Source organism: Rhinolophus hipposideros, assembly GCF_964194185.1.
Source record: "Rhinolophus hipposideros genome assembly, chromosome: 6".
NCBI lineage: Eukaryota > Metazoa > Chordata > Mammalia > Chiroptera > Rhinolophidae > Rhinolophus > Rhinolophus hipposideros.
The window spans coordinates 74,843,301-74,859,422 of record NC_138052.1 but is presented as its reverse complement, the minus strand read 5'-3'; the positions used below and the strand labels follow the sequence as shown (position 1 = coordinate 74,859,422).

At 45.6% G+C, this 16,122-nt stretch overlaps 1 protein-coding gene across 4 annotated transcripts in view; it reads right to left on the bottom strand.

Moving 5' to 3' along the window:
• NRP2 (neuropilin 2) overlaps window positions 1–16,122 on the bottom strand; it is a 126,625-nt gene that overhangs the window by 99,911 nt on the left and 10,592 nt on the right. For all 4 annotated transcript variants that reach the window (XM_081052683.1, XM_081052681.1, XM_081052684.1 and 1 more), the window contains one exon: window positions 11,515–11,692. In XM_081052683.1, coding sequence (XP_080908809.1) covers window positions 11,515–11,692 — 178 coding nt within the window. The remainder of the gene's footprint in view (window positions 1–11,514; window positions 11,693–16,122) is intronic.

The following is a 16,122-nucleotide window of genomic DNA, read 5'->3' as shown; positions in this document are numbered from 1 at the left end:
TTAATCACTTGAGTTTTTGAGATTTCATTTCAATTTCATGTTTCCGAGCCCAGGCTGTGGAACCTGCCTGCCAGGCTGGCTTCAAAATCACCCGCTCCCCCATTTGCCGGATCCTGGTACTGAGGTACTGAACCTCCCTCAGTTTGGTGAGTTAATGCACATCGACAGCTCAGCACAGTGCCTGGCACATAGTAGGTGCTCAATAAGTAGATGTTAGTTGTTGCCGCTGCTATTAGTATTAGTTATCTAGCTTATTATCATTTGTTTTCTAACTCCAATAGGTGCTCAATAAGTAGATGTTAATTGTTGCTGCCGCCACTATTATTATTATTATTCGTTCTCTAGCTTATTATCATGTATTATCTAACTCCAAGGACTCAAACAGTGCCAAAACTACATTTGTTTGTGTATTTGTATTCGTGCCAGGTGTCTTTTTAATAGCGTCTGTTTGCAGTTCCATTTTCTTCCTTCATTTCTTCCCACCACAAATCTCTGATATTTTGAGCTTATTCGCAATCCCCTCACAGCCAGGGTCACTGTGGCTCTTGAGGAGGGAGGAAATCTGACCACCCAACAAAGGAAGTATGTGAAGAGAATAACCCAAAACAAACTGAAGGAATTATTCCAAAAAAACCTTGAAGGCAAGAATATGGAAACTACAAATAACATCTATTTATAATTGCTGGTTGTTTTTCCGCAGAAGCCCTGGAATGATGGAGAGGGCCCTCCGATTTCATTGTTCCTGATAGAGCAGGCTGCCAAGAACGCCTCGCAACGTGAGGAAGGAGGCCGCTCCAGACAGGGTGTCTGATAAGTGTCACTGCAGGTGAACTTTCAGAGAATTAAGGGCACACAGCAAAGCTTCCACCTCTTTTCCCCTGACCCTCTGGCCAAACACCACTTCCCCCACTGACCTGGCTCCCTGAGTAAGGCACATTCCTGAGGCCACGAGGCCACAGATCTGCTCGGCCTCTAGACCAGCAAGCACTCTGGAGGCCAGCTTGGATGGAACATGTTTGCTTACATAAGAAATGATTTTCGGTGCCAATGGGAAGTTTCAGGGTTTAGGGTAGGCTGTTTTCACGGTGATGGTTGGGTCTTTCTTCTGGCTGCTGTACATGTCTATAAAGTCCTCGCCCTCTGCACTTCGCTTAAGCAGCCCCTTGCTAGCATTCTGTAATGATACCTGAGTAAAAAGTAGGTAAGAGCAGCCCACAACTTATGTCCATTCACCAGCAGGCTGGCACTCGGACAGGCAGGTGAACCCCAGCTGGGACAGAGACTTCCTAAATTGTCCTGGCTGGCCTGGGTCCATTAGGCTCCCATGCCTCAGTTTGCCTCACCTCATAAATGGAGACAGGGATCATGTCTCTGTGCCACTCGGGGCTGACTGGAAGGGCCAGAAAGTGACTGGGACCCACTGAGGAAAAATCAGAGCATATAACCCCAGACCTGGTGTGCTGGCTGTGTCCCTACACTTGGCTGGGCGAATGGTTCCCTCTGGGACAGGTGTTCACTAACCCTGGTTCCCAGAGGCTCTAATTGTGAGAGCGAATCAAAACCTCTCCATCTGTCCGAAAAATGGGAGCCTGCTGGGAACGAGGTGTGCTGGGCACCAGGCAATCAATCACAGCATTGGAAAAGTCCTTTATAATTTTCCAGAGATTTAGGCTCCCAATCATTTTTCTATCCCCCTTTGATGGCATCCAGCCTCCATAACGAAACTTGGAAAATGAAACTTGTCTTGAAAAAACGTGACATGCAGAAATCTAAGCAGGGGACAGTTTGGGCGTAGGTGGCAGGTGTGATGGGCCCTGTCCTTGGATTTCATTCACTCGGAGCTTCAGGTTACAGAGCTTAGAGCCTCTCCTGGTTTCAGGGACAAATTTGTCATTACTGTGCAAAAACCGCCACGGTGTGGAAATGATGGGCCTGCACTAATGTTCGAGCAGGACAGGGCTGCTGCCACGCCACGGTGGAGATTCTGAATATAGCACTCAGAGGCCAGTCAGCTGGAACTGCTTCCAGCTCTCAGACGACAACTTGGTAACTGTGATTTCTTCGATGGCTGTGTTCTGCAGGCACCGTGGCTGCACTTGGAGCAAAAGCAGCTCCGTCCACGCTAGAACACTGGCCTCGCCTCATCACAGAAAGGCCCCTCTGCTTTGAAAGAACTGGGCGGTGTTTGTTGAGGGTGGAAGAAGCAAATATTCTGGAATGTTGGGTGCTCTGGGCTGAAGGCTTCGGAAGACAAGGAGGAAACATATCTAGAAAGGACATCAGCTTCTATAAGAAAGGGAACCAGATTGCAGGAAGTCTCCTAGCAGGATGGGAGCAGTGTGAGTCAGACCTTGAAGGAACTTTATTTATCCCACAGCTCTAGGAGGCTGTTTGATTTGTGCACAGAGCTCCGAGGGGCTGGCCAGCCACCACATTGCAGCCGGCAGCAGGGTCCTCACAGTGCGGGAGGAAACCTTAATGCCGGGGATGAACTGTGGGGGCCACACAAGGAAAAGGGCCCTGGTGGGCAGGAGGGCAAAAAGACCCCCAGAAGAGGAGTCAGTACCCCAACACTTAACCCAGCAGCTTACCCTGAAACTTGGCCTAAATCTTGTATCTCAGTTTCCCGGCAGATAAGACCAAAAAAAATAACAATACTTTCTTACTCTTCTACTACTCTCAAAGGGATGACACATAGACAAATCACTTTGAACTTTTAGATGAAAGGTGTTCTATAAACCTGAGGTCTCATCAACTGTAATTGTTAGGGTAATTATTTTAATGATAATGATGATAATGGGGGGGGGCGGTGGAGACGAAACCTCCTACCTTGAGACAAAGAGAAAAACTTTTCCATTAAAACCTGCATCACGATTCCTTCTGCTCCTAGCTCTCAACCATCTCTTTCAAACTGCCAATTCCTGGGCTGAAATATTATTTACTCCTTTCCTTTCCAATAAAACAATTATTTGTTCCACCGTTTTCCCTCTTGCTCACTCTTGGTGTGTCTGGCTTTGTCCTGACAGCTCAGCCATGGACTGTTTACATGCCTCGCTCACCCTCCAAGACTCTGGTTCAGCTCCATTGACACTAAAGGCTGGAGAATTCTCTCTGTGTGAGGAATCAATTACTTCCGCTGACACTCTATTACTAGCCCTCACATCTTTGGATTCCAGATGAAGAGTGAGGTGGTGGGGGGATGGCAGGGAATTTGAAGAGGATGGTGAGGGGGGCTGGAGGGGACCAGTGGAGTAGGAATTGGATGACAGGGAGTAAGACAGAGACTATTGACTGAGTCAGGCCTCCAGCTTGTATTTAAAGAGAAAAATCTCTCTCTCCTTGACTGCCCTGCCGGCATCCGGAGGTGACCGCCTGGCAGGAAGAGGCAAAGAAAAGGAATAAAAAGGAGGAAAGGAAAAGACTTGTCAAGGATACCTAAGGAAATCAGAGAAGCATCAAATACCTAAGCATTGGGACAGTGGATGACAGCTCTAAGTACGTGGACACAGGCATACGAAGGCAGCTTTGAGTGATGGGTTTCAAATCTCAGTCCTACCATTACTATCTGTGTGATCTCTCAGGGCCACAGCATTCCCCATCTGTTAAATGGGAATAACAGGTAAATACAAGCCCCATAGGGTCGTTGCAGGAGTAAAACATGGAAAAGTTCTTGGTGCTCTGGGTACAATAAATGTTTGCTGACATTGTCTAACTGACAGCCCCCCATACCACCTACAAACATACAGTTGAGGCCCTAATGAGGCACAGCAGGAACGTATATATAGACTGCCAAGATGCGTGGCTACTAAGTTAGGAAAAAAAGTATTAAAAAAAATCATGCGGAGTTTTCTTTATCATGCTTTGCTGCCCTCCCAAACCTAAGCTCAACTCACATTTTTTAATTTAAATTTTATTTTGAACCAGCTGACATTTTTTCAAGGATTTTTCTTCTAGGAAAAAATTTTTTTTTTATTATGTAAATTAAATACAACCACCTACTCCACAATCAACTGAGAAGAGTTGTGAGGCACTAGGCCTCATAATGAAGGACGATTATGGAAGCTCTTTTCTAGAAGGAAAAGCAAGGGCAGCCCATATATATATATATAGTTTTTTTTCCTGGGATGATTTATCCAAGCAGAAGCAGAAAAATGGAATTAAATTATCTGCTGAGTTTCTTTTAATTCAAAGGTTTCAGTCCCCCTTGCCACTAAAAAGGACAAAACAAAGAGAATATATTTCCATAGGACTCATGACTACAGGAAAACACACATGTCCCTTTTTAGAAAAATCTAATTTCTTTGCTTGGTGTATTTCCTTTTCCTCTTTATCCCCTCCACACCCAAAGCTCCCACTGAATTTCTGCAGACAGACTCTCACCCAGTGTAATTAGATGGGAGAATTACACAGAGTTACATGGGGTGAGATGCATGCCTCCTGAGACCTCTGGGTTCAGAGAAGGTGCCTGTGCTAGGAGGCAGAGCAAGTGGGATTGTGTGTTAGAAAATCTCAAGTGATTTTCTCAATCAGAAGATAAAATGCATTGTTAAGAAGGACATCCACAGTGAAGCTTGCATTTAGAGAGTTGCGATTGCAACATCGTCTATTTAAAAACAAACTGCCCAAAATAGCCGTTGTCCCAAATGCTCTTTAACCTCGGTGAGGAGGAGAACAATCTGGGGTGTTTTTTTTGCACTTCTTCAGCAAGTTATGTTGCTGGGTGGAGTCCTTGGTCAAGGTTGGTGAGTGTGGGGTCAGCTGCCAGCTGAGCTCGAGTCAGCAGGGCTGTTCCCGTTTATTGCTCCACGTACCTGGAGGGGGATCTGGTTCTGTCATTAGCAGGGTTGTTGCAATACAGAAAAGTATTGCTGCTCACTGGTTCCTTGGGGAATCAGAATGTTTCTGTGGTTGTGCAGGCAGTAAATCTGTAATAATGTCGTGAGTCATCAACCTGGGGTGTCTCCTGAGGGTAAGACACCCTCTTAAACCACAGAGAACTCTCGCTCTGCTTTGACTTCTACAGACTCAGATGGACACCAGCTGAAGCCACACTTCCAGTTGGACAATATGGCCTCCTGCTATCCATTCAGAGTAAAGAGACGTGTCTTCAGAGACAGTCCTGTGTTGGTGTAAACTGATGAGCAGAGCCTAATCCAAAGTGTCACCTGGACTTTCCCAGACCACCCCACTTTCAGGCATTAAACTGGGGTTCCTGGACATAGGATAAGGTATGAAACCGAGAGACCCTGGCCAAGGCGTGTGAGGGCAGCAGAGAGTCCCCATAAGCTCAGTCTTTCCTGCTTCCTGACCATAGCCTCTCACTGAGATGCTTACAGTTGTCTAGCCAGAAAATAAAATTAAATAGCATTGCTCAGGCACTTCTTCACCTAGAAGAGGGGTTGTAGCAGCAAGTCACAGGACAGACCTTCCATTACTGTGGTTCCCGAAGGCATTAAATTATCTTCCCTTCTTGTCTTTGACATGCTGCTCTCTGCCTGGACCACCAGCCATACATATTCCCCTATGCCTGGCTAACTTCTTCAGGGACAGTACAGGCATCACCTCTTCTAGGGAGCCTTCCCTGATCTCCTCGGCCTGGGCTGGATTCCAGTGCTGTATGTTCACAGAACGTCATGTCCCCAGTCAGGATGTATGGTGTTGGGGGAGGAGTAGAGCATAAAAGAGCACAGGTTGCAAAGTAGGGTATTATGGCTTCAAAGTCTTGCCACTTCCAAGAGGAGTACCTTGGGCCAGTTACTTAACTTCTTTGAGCCCAAGTTTCTACATCTATCAAATGGGCAGAGTAACGATGACTTCACAGGTGTTTGTTACAAGAATTAGATGAGATGATGTATGGAGAGTGCTTAGGGCTCATAGGTGACGCTCCAGTGATGGCGGCTGTCTCAGTAACCATATGTGTTTACTTGTTTTCTCCTCCCCAACTCTAAGTTCCATGAGGGCAAAGAGTGCAATTTACTCATCACTGCATTCCCAATGCTATCATCTGCTTGATACATAGTAGGTGTTTAATGACTATTTCTGGATGAAAGGTCTATTCTGTGGGTGAGCGATCACGTCACAGTGAGCTTAGTGAAGTCCACAGCCCGAGTCTTATCCTCCTGCTGTCATTATGTCATATCACAAGAGGGTAAATAGGGACAACAGCTCTGTTCGCCTTCCAAGGCACGTTCATGCCATGCTGACCCATGTCCTGGCACCGCAAATGTGAAATATCACTAAAACAATCCCCTGCACGCACCTGTCTAGCACTCTCCAGGACTAGGTGCCATAGAGGTATAAACATGAAATATGTGGTCCATGTCCTCAGAGAATATACATGCTCAAAACACCAGGTGACCACACATGAACTAAAGTAAACAAATCAAGGTGTTATGCAAAACTCTGAATTCAGAGTCAGGATCCATAATGAGGAGGAATGAAGGAAACAAGGGGCAGGGGAGGGAAGCGTGTAGCTGGACACTCCGGAGGGAGACGAGTCTGAGCTTTGGGCACACACAGGGTCTCATGCAGATGTAAGGTTGTATTTGGTTGTTTGGCTGAAATTGAGGGTGTTTACTAAGCACAGGAAATCATTGTTGGCTGGTTATGGAGTGGCCAGATTATTGAGGTCTGGTTTGTTTCCTCTGGTTACTATAGTCAATTTATCTCCCAGAAAAACTGCTACCTTTCTAAGATATCATCCTATTTGGAGAGAAATAGACACATCTTCTAAGATTTTGAGGGCTCCTATAAACACAAGAACACATTGTTTACCCAGAACACTTAGCTAGAGGTCAAATATCTCTGAACCTCAAATATCCAGAACATGGGGGGGGAGGGTGAGGGGATAGTTTGAGAAGAAAAGGTCATGAGCAGCTTAGTTAATGCCAAGTACTCCATGCCATGATGCTCTTAGGCTGTGTCCCCATCCTCACTCTGCTGTGAGCTTGGCTGACTGAAGCAAACTGACATGCTGGCCCTGCGCTGGCCTGGGGGAAGGGTTAGACCCCAGGACCAAAAATTCCCAATAGACAGCAAGACCTTCTGAAGCAAAATCCATACCTGTCATACAAGAGTACAAACAGGTCAGAAGAGGAAGGCTCCAGGAGGCAGGCATACTCATAACAGGAAGTGACAGCAAGAGTATTGGTTGAAAAAAAGTCCAAACTTCCCCATGACAAAACACAAAGACGCTAATTAACACAGTTGCTAATTTATTGTGCATCTACAGAAACAAGACACTGGTGATCTTGCAAAGTAGTTATTCTCATCACAGTTTTGCGGATGAGGAAACTGAGGCCTGGGAAAAGGTCAACAAAAACTCAACTCGAAGTCTATTTGACCCAGCCTCTGTCACAAAAAGTAAAGTTTAGAATCAGAAGCCTGAATCATCAAAAACAAACCAAAAAAAAAAAAAAAAAAAAAAAAAACCCAAAAAACACAAACAAAGTTAACTCGCCTTAGTTTTGGTTTTAAGAAGATAGAACGTGTGGCACATGTTTCAGAATGTCCTTTATCAGATAACCTTTTAAAAAAGAACTTTTGGAACTTCAAAGGGGTATATTTCAGTACCTGGAAATTTCACCTAGATGGAGTGCTATTCTTCAATCCTGCATGGCAAATCAGATATTGTGCCGAACACACACATAAAATCATTAGTGTAGACTTCTGTGTAGGTTTTTAGCCTAAGAAACATTCTTTCAAGTCTTCTTAGTGGTTTCTGCACTTTGTGAAATACATTTTTCAAAATACCCATCTGGAAATGACCAATTCTTAAAAGGACCCAGGCTCTTGATTTTGGTTTTATTGGGTGGAGCCTCTGAGTTGCCAAGCCTGTGTGAGGGCACCTGAATAAGCTGTGTATCATATGGAGGTGGGTGTTCTTCAAAAGGCATATATTTTAGATTTTAGACACAGAAAAAATACTCAGCTTTCTGTGCATATATTTCTGAAACTCTAACGTTCAGCCTGTTGCCTGATGACACAAGTGAAAGAAAGGCAAAATCCTCTTCCCACCACAAGGAATGAAGTGGCTTCTCCCCGTTTGCTCAGATGGCCCTGCGTCCTGCCCTTTTGTCCCTCGGCCACACCAACCTGGCAAGGTCAGAGTGGACTCTGGTTTCCGCCCACACCGGGTGAATAAGCCTCGGAGCAACCTGTTGGTGCTGGGGGAGTTGGATTCCTAAGAAGGACCAGAGGGAAGAGTCGGGGAGCTCACCACAGATGGTGGCCTTGGATGGCACTGACTCAGGCATAGCTGAGGCTTGTGAGTGAAAGTTTCCAAGCAGACAGCGTGCTTCAATGGAACAAAATTAACAAGGGACGGTTACTGGGTAAAGATCTCTGTGTGGGGTTTATTCAGTAACGGCCTCGACCTTTGGGATGTCGATATCAAGGCAAGAGTGCCAAAGGGACTGGCCAGGACGATCGTCTCCTATCAGGGCCCATTCCCAGGTCATGGGGTAATCTCTGCAATTAACCCTGCACAGAGGAAAAAGAGGGGGGAAACACGAGGGCGGGCATGATAGCCACTGCCATTTCTCTACAGCAGGGCTGGATCTTTTTCTGACTTGCTTACTCATTTCTCTTTTTGCAGGGGTGTGACTGTTGTGTTCTCTCATCAGAAGGACGGTTTAGGCAGTTTTCTCTTGGTAAATAAGCATCCACCTTATGGGCCTGAGAGCCAAATCCAATTCGAAACATGCACCCGAAATGAAAGGAGCTAGGAGGCTAATTTGCTTTGATAGTGAGTGCTTTCCAAACCCAGGACCTCCCTTGGACCGAAAATGAGAGAGGGAAAGAGGAGGAACAAGACAGAACTTCCAGGACTTCAATTAGATTAATTGTTCCTTTCACAGGAAAGTGAAACAAGGCAGTGGGGGATGAGAAGCCTATTTATTCTGAATGCAAATGGCCAGAGAAGAAGGTTAAAATACCTTGCAGTATGAGAGGTTGAGAGAACCGGACGTGTCTTTCTAAGTACAAAAATTAATCACGATGAGAGAGAAATGGGGAGCGGAGGGGACATGGGGGAGGGAGAGAGAATTAAGGACGAGGTTAAGTAGTGAAGGCTTGACCTCAACAGAGTCTTTCTGACAATTTGGCACTGGGGGAAAGAGACACCAGGAAGACTTTTTTTTCCTGACCTTCTTGACCTTTTCAGTTCAAGCCAGAAGCATAGAATGAGGGAGTGGGGAGAAAAACAGGAAGCTACTTAGTGAGGATGATAAGCCAGAAGATAACCTGTAACTTGCCTGCTTCCCCTACTCCAACTCCAGCAAGAAACTACTTTGTCCCTCCTCTACCAAAGTGGTTGGCCACCTTAACTTCTCCCTTTCCCTGGGACTGAGTCCTGGAAGGGGTACCCCGCAGCTCCAAACAGGGCAGGAGCATGTTTTCCTGGCCTTTGACACTTCCCAACATGTTTAAAGTCATGCTCACTAGCTCCTGAGTTTTTCCCTCCACAGCCATGCCTTTTTCCTCTGCCACTATGCATATACATAAGATGACCTCTTAGCAGTTTCCCTGGGAGATCTGCTGGCATAAGCAGAACAGAATTTGGCCCTCAGTTGAGAGAGGTGCTTAGTCAAATTTCTCAGAGCTCAGACCCCAGCTCCCTGTGCATTATGCTTCAGTTTGTGCCAAACTTCTGCAGCCCTGCACCAAGAGCAAAAACACCTTTTAAAAAAGCTCCTCAAACAGAAATTCTTGGTCAAGTTCACTGGCAGGAAACAGGCAGCCTTGAGGTGCTGTGCAAATGTGTGTGTATTTAACTTAAAGAGGAACTGATGAGCTACCCTATGTCATCCATGAGGTCAAGAGTGGAGCTGGGATTAGAAACTCGGTCTTATGACTCTTTATCACATGAGGCATCCATCCCGGAAACCCTTCAGTTTTCGACAAAGACTATCTCTTGTTAAGAGAAAACCATTATGTAGGTGCAAAGTAGTCCTCGGAGGGTAACAATGACATCAATTCACCACAGCTCCTCCACGAGGAAGCACTGGCTGGACCTAGGCCCTCTGCCTGTGTCTTTCCCACCAGCTGGCCCCTTTATCAATTTTTCAGTACTTGCAACACCTGGGTCACAAGAAAGGCTCCGACTATTCATCAATCATTAGAAGGCACTGAACACCCATCAGAGAAGTGACACATTGGAGGTGCCCAACTGGCTCAGGACACAATTGTTGGCATATTCTTTCCTGCACAGAAAAATTTTTCACTTTTGTTTCAATGAGGGCAGACTGTAAGGTAGAGCCCACTAGATGGTACAAAGCACATTCACATTCTTGACATTACAAAGCTGCCTGCTCCCTCACCTTAACTTGTAGGGACCTCGGTGTTAACATGGCATTTCGAAAGCGCTCACAGATGTCTAAATGTCCACGTGGTGTCTCCTAAGCCACACATTTGCACAGTGACAGAACTGACGTTGTGAGATCAGCTGAGTCACCTCGGTGACTGACAAAAGTTCTCTGGGTTTTGGTTCTCTCATTTGCAAAATGGAGGTGGTAATGACCCCAATTTCCCAGGGTCGTTGTGCGAGTTGAATGGATTGATATTTATAAAGCTATTAGAAGAGTGTTAAAGAAATGCAGCTTTGAGACTCTAACCTGTACAGCACAGATACCAAGAATCAAGGCAAATCTTAGTTCTATCAGTGGAGACTCAGATTTTTAACTCTCTATAAGGAAATCAGCTGCTGCTTCATAAAGTAACAGCGTGATCCTCCGCGGCTGGTTGCAGAGAAAGTCTCCACTTGGGGATTTGGCTACTACTTTATTAAGGAAGCTGGTGGGGTTCCTACATATGGTAGTAGCAGTGGAAATGGGGAGCTTTCCAAGGGGAAGGCAAATCCCAAAGTCAAGAACTGGAGTTTCACATAGTCCACCCCCACCCCCAAAAGGAATTCTCCTCCCCTGCCAGCTTTTGAAGATAGGGTGCTATTCTTTACACTCTTCACTCAGGAAGGCTCTTTCCTCCATGCTATAGGACCAATTAGGCCTTTTTCTCCCCCTGAAAGAGAATGTGTCATGCAGGGTCTCTGGTCCCACTCCCCGCACCAGAATGCAGGATATAGTGAGGCCAAAAAGGAACAACAACGGAGCCATGGATAGGGGTTCATACCACTATAGTCTCACTGGCAGTTGGGTTGGAGATACAAGAAGCAGGAGCCACACGATCCGCAATCCGCTGTCCGCTTCTCTGCCAACCAACCAACCCGCCAGCGTAGCCACGGCAGTTATATTAGCGGCTAATGGCTAACTGGTAACAGCTGATGGCCAACCAGCCATCACCGTGCTTTTCATGTGAGGTCGAGAGCCTGGAAACTGCTCTTTTGGCTCTGTCCCCACAGAATGCCATCTTGAGGTATCTCTCTGGGGCCAGGATCGAGCACTGTTTAGAGGGTCCTGGGGTTAGGGGTGCGGCCACTAGGTGGCAGCAGTGGCAGGAGCCCAGGTTGGAGGGTGGGAGTGTATCTCAGGTATGTACAGTGGACAGGATAATGCTTACTTGCAGTCGTGCTTCTCAATTTCAAAGTGAGGGTTGAAGTTGAGGACAATCTTCTGGTTGGGTTCGGGGGCGTAAACAATCCACTCGCAGTTCTGGTGGGAGGGGTAGTCCTGGGGGTAACCTGGGGAGGTGATGTACCCAGCATCTTTGGAATTCAAACGACCTCCACAGGGTGGGTCTGAAAGAGAAGGCAAACAACCCAAAGAACTTCAAATATGTTACCGCATTTTTTCCCCTCTCCCTGTTTCTCTTCTCTACCAGTGGCTGCTTACAACTGTTGTACAGACCTTGTATGGCAGTCTAGAAGACTAACCTACTTACTCATTCAGTGGAAGAGATTATTTCAGCTCATCCTTCCCCCAACTCATCCAACGAAACACACACACACACACACACACACACACGCACACACACACTCCCCAAATGAAAATATTCCAGAAAATGCTCGTAAATATTCCCAATTACATGCTCCAAGATTAAAAAAACAAGAAAGCTGCAAACTTAACATGCCTCCCTGCCTTTTCCTGTCTCCCCTCCTGGGCCCATCTTCTTCTCCTCATTCAAACCTCTCATCTTTATCTTTACCTCGTAAATCCTTCATGCTCTCCGGTGTCTCCCAACCCAGCCCAGCCCAGGCAGCCTGAAGTAACGGCTCCAGGAATTGACAATAGCGGTTTTGTGGTGCCGACCCACAAGCAAGCCTGGTAACAATTATATGTGATGCGGAGGAAGCATTTTCAGCTTTGGGCCAGAACAGGCCCTGGAGGGTGATTTCAGCACTTTTTTTTTTTTTTTTAAAGAAAGAAAAAGCAAAACCCCCAAACACTTAATTCCACATACACCACAAATTTGATTTATTATTTCATTACACACTGAGTGGAAAAATCTGCATTGGAGAACCCACTGGCTCTGACCTCAGAGCTTTGACAAAAAGTGCTTTGTGCTGAGTGGACGGCTGTGTTTTTTCCGTGCTTTTCTGCCCACTGTCCCTCCTGCCTGGTCACCACCACCAGAGTGTGCTGCTGCTTTGTCTAGTGGTAACCAGCCTTTGGAAAGGCGGCTGCAGGGGAGCAGCTGGCTCCCCCTTCCCGGCAGTGCCTGGCTGGAGGTAAACAGCTTCATGTGTGCCAGGAGGGAAGGGGGCAATCTTCAAAGGCAGAAAAGGTGGGTGATGACATTTGAAGAATCTCATATTTGGGAGTGAAGTTCTTTAATCCCCAGAAGGGGTTCCTGGGAAATGGGGGTTTTGCTTCATACCACAGTAGAAGAGAGGGCACAGGAAGGCACGAGAGACTTGGAAATATTCAGAAGTCTCTTGGAGACCTTCCTGAGAGGTGTGCCTCTCTCAGCATCAATCATGATTTAATATCGCCATCTGTATGGATCAGCATGGGCCCAGTGAATTATGTATTACGGCTCAGCAGTCACCCTCCAGGACAGGGTCTCTCTCCTGCATTCACCCTTTGAGGGAAAGGGTCATGCATTTTTGATCTCTACAGGTGCACTTTACTATTCCCCGTGCCTGTTGGCATCACTGTCTTCCAGACCTCTGCTTTAGATTACCAGCCTGACAGGCTCTAAATGCATAAAAGATGGGCACGCTGCACAATGGCGGTTGGGGCACACAAATCCACACAAGTAGCCTTTTAGGCAACACGCCTCCAAGAGCTCAAACTGTGCTGTGTTGAACTGCCCAGAATCTAATGGACTCAGGTTCCATTTCCTACTGAGTGGAAAACAAAAGCAGGCCATTTCCTCTGGCTAGCAGAGACCACATCATCTTCTAACTAATGACCCTGCATCCTCCCCAGTCAAGGAGGACAGTGCACCCAGCCCTCCCACCCAGATGAAGATGAGGGCAGCAGTGAGGCCTGTGCCACCAGCTCCTCTGCAGCCAGTCCCGGAAGGCTATCCAGGTAGGTGCCCACTCTACTCACCCATGCTGGACACCCAACATCTTTTAGCAAGTCAAATTGTAGCCCTTTGGTCCTGGCTCATGCATGTGAAATAGGACCCAGAGTAGCCCTCTAAGAAAGGCATAGGTGTGAGGACTTCGGGTCACCAGCTCTTTTACCAAGCTAGCAAGAGAGGAAATTTTCTACTGAACTTCTCTATGGAAAAAGGAAGTTCTTTCTCTCAATTCCCCAGCCCCCAAGTTTCAGCTTTTAATAATTAGAGCAGGCACACATAATCAGCAAGAAAAGCAGGAAAGAGGAAAGTTCCTGATAGGAAGGTTTCATTGCTGATCCATTTCTAATCATTTCCCCACCTAAGAAAAAATTTAAACTATATATATCCTATAGCTGATTGTCTGTATTTTCTGCTGGTACAAACTTAAGAAAAAAGGGGTAACCCATTTTGTTTTTTCTGTCCTTTCTTTAATCTGAAGAAAATCAAGGCACTTAATAAAATATTTGAGAATTCATTAAAACATCTGCTTTGCTTATGTGTAGTTAGCCTTTCCAATATCCAAACATTGTATAAACACGCATTCTTGTCTGAATGGCACTCACACTCAGAAACACACACAAGCATAGATAGATACTGAACATACGGGTACATCAGGTACACATACACATTAGAAATTCACACTTTAGTCCTGTACACACTTTCACACCTTCCATAAAATATCACATGTCCTCTGTATAGATGTATATCCACCAAGACAAATACTAGAATTTCAGCCTCTCTGTTTCTTAGAAAAAAAACAGAATTCTTGAAATCAGTAGAAATTATTAAAAAAACATACTTTATCCTCCTAAACCTCCTCTTCGTAACTGATCTTTAATTTCCAGGTTTGGGGATACTTCATTTCTTAAATAGAAACAAGCCACCAAGAGAAACGAGCTGAGTTTTCTTCTGAAGAGATATATACCATCGATTCTTTTGGAGGTCTTTATTGTATTCCAAAAGAAAGAGCAGAAACAATTTGTGTCCTCTTGCAGAGGAGTCCAGCTCAACCAAAAGAGAGGTGAACTCAAGGGCAAACCCCTTTAGGCCAATATGCATATACCTGAAGGGAAGTTGACCCTGTTGAAGTTTGAGCTACTGAGCCAGTTTGGTGAGTTGCCGAGGGGACTTCTTTCTCCAATGATTTTGTGACTATCTTTCACCTGGGGCAAATTCATTTCAGGCCTGCACTGTTTGGAGCAGTTTTCTTGTATATCTGGGAGGGAAGCCCAAGACATGCGCCAGGTCAAGACAGATAAAGACTTCAGAGGCCTGAGAATGAAAGGGTTAAAGTGACACCTCTAGACAACAGCATGCTGGGTAACAGGTGGTTAACATGGTGGTGTGGGGGAGGATGAAAAGGGTAAAGGGGGTCAAACATATGATGGAAGGAGACTAGACTTTGAGTGGTGGGTACACAATGCACATATAAAAATGGTGTATTATAAAACTGTGCTCCTGAAACGTAATGTCATTAACCAAGGCTACCTCAATACATTTATAAAAAGTAATTTGAAATAAAGGGAATAGTAAGTCCTAAAGTCACAAAGGTTGGATTTTTTTCCCCCATAATGACTACTTAGGTGTTTTTGACATATAAAATGTCAGATTATTTCTGATCTCCTCTCTCTCTCTCTCTCTCTCCTTCCCTCTCCTTTTTCCTCAGGTACCCTTGCTTTGCTGGTGGCCTAAGCACCAACTGATGCTGCCAGGGGTAATCTGGCCATGGATCATAAAAAAATTCTGTACCCATTCACTTACAATTCTAAGGCACTGCCAGCTTCAGAAGGGACTCTCCCTCCTACAGAACCCAATTTCGACAGCTCACTGGTTCCTTGTAATGTTTGATGTTTAGGAAGTATTAACAAGGAGTAAAAGATCTTTTTAAAAATCTGGTCTGCCTTCTAAGGAAACTCAACTGGAGTTGTTTTAAAGGAACACTGTATGACTGGAACTTGACAATAATATCCGTTAAAAACTGAAGCCTGACTGCAGTGAAGACTTTTAAATGATCAGAATCACAACGGTTTGAGACACCAGACAACACCAGGCAACACCTTACTGGCAGTTGTACAATAAAAGAACAATCAGATCACTCGATTTAGCTGAACTGAAGGAAAAAGTCCTTAAGGAAAAAAAAATCCTTGGGGAATTTAGGACAGGCTGGATGTGGGCTTGGAAAGTCAGGGTGTTGCTACTGATGGGTCTGGGGTAATAAGACCAGGTTACTAGGAATCGGGTATGTTGGGGGGTAGGGGATGGTGCTAATATTAGCAAGAATAGAGATGCAGCACCTGGATTCTTAACTCGGTGATCTTCCTGGGTCTTAGCTTCCTAGACTGTAATTCAATGAGTGGATTGAATTAACAGTGTAATTTTCAAAATTCTTTCTAGAAATGTTTTGTTTTGTGTTGCTTTTCCTTGAACAAAACTCTACCCAGCACTCCAATGTGCAAAGCATCTAAAAGTGGAGCTCTCCTTGGGTGCAGGGACAAGAGGATGGCCAAAATCGGATCACGTCCAGGCCTCCAGCTGCCCTCCCTTATCCCTGAGGGCCTTCTCTGTAAGACCATCAGGGCTTCCTGGAACAGGGTGGGAAACCCTCTGAACCAGCTCTCAGTTCCCTCGCTACTTTAAAATGCCACGGAAAAGAGAAAA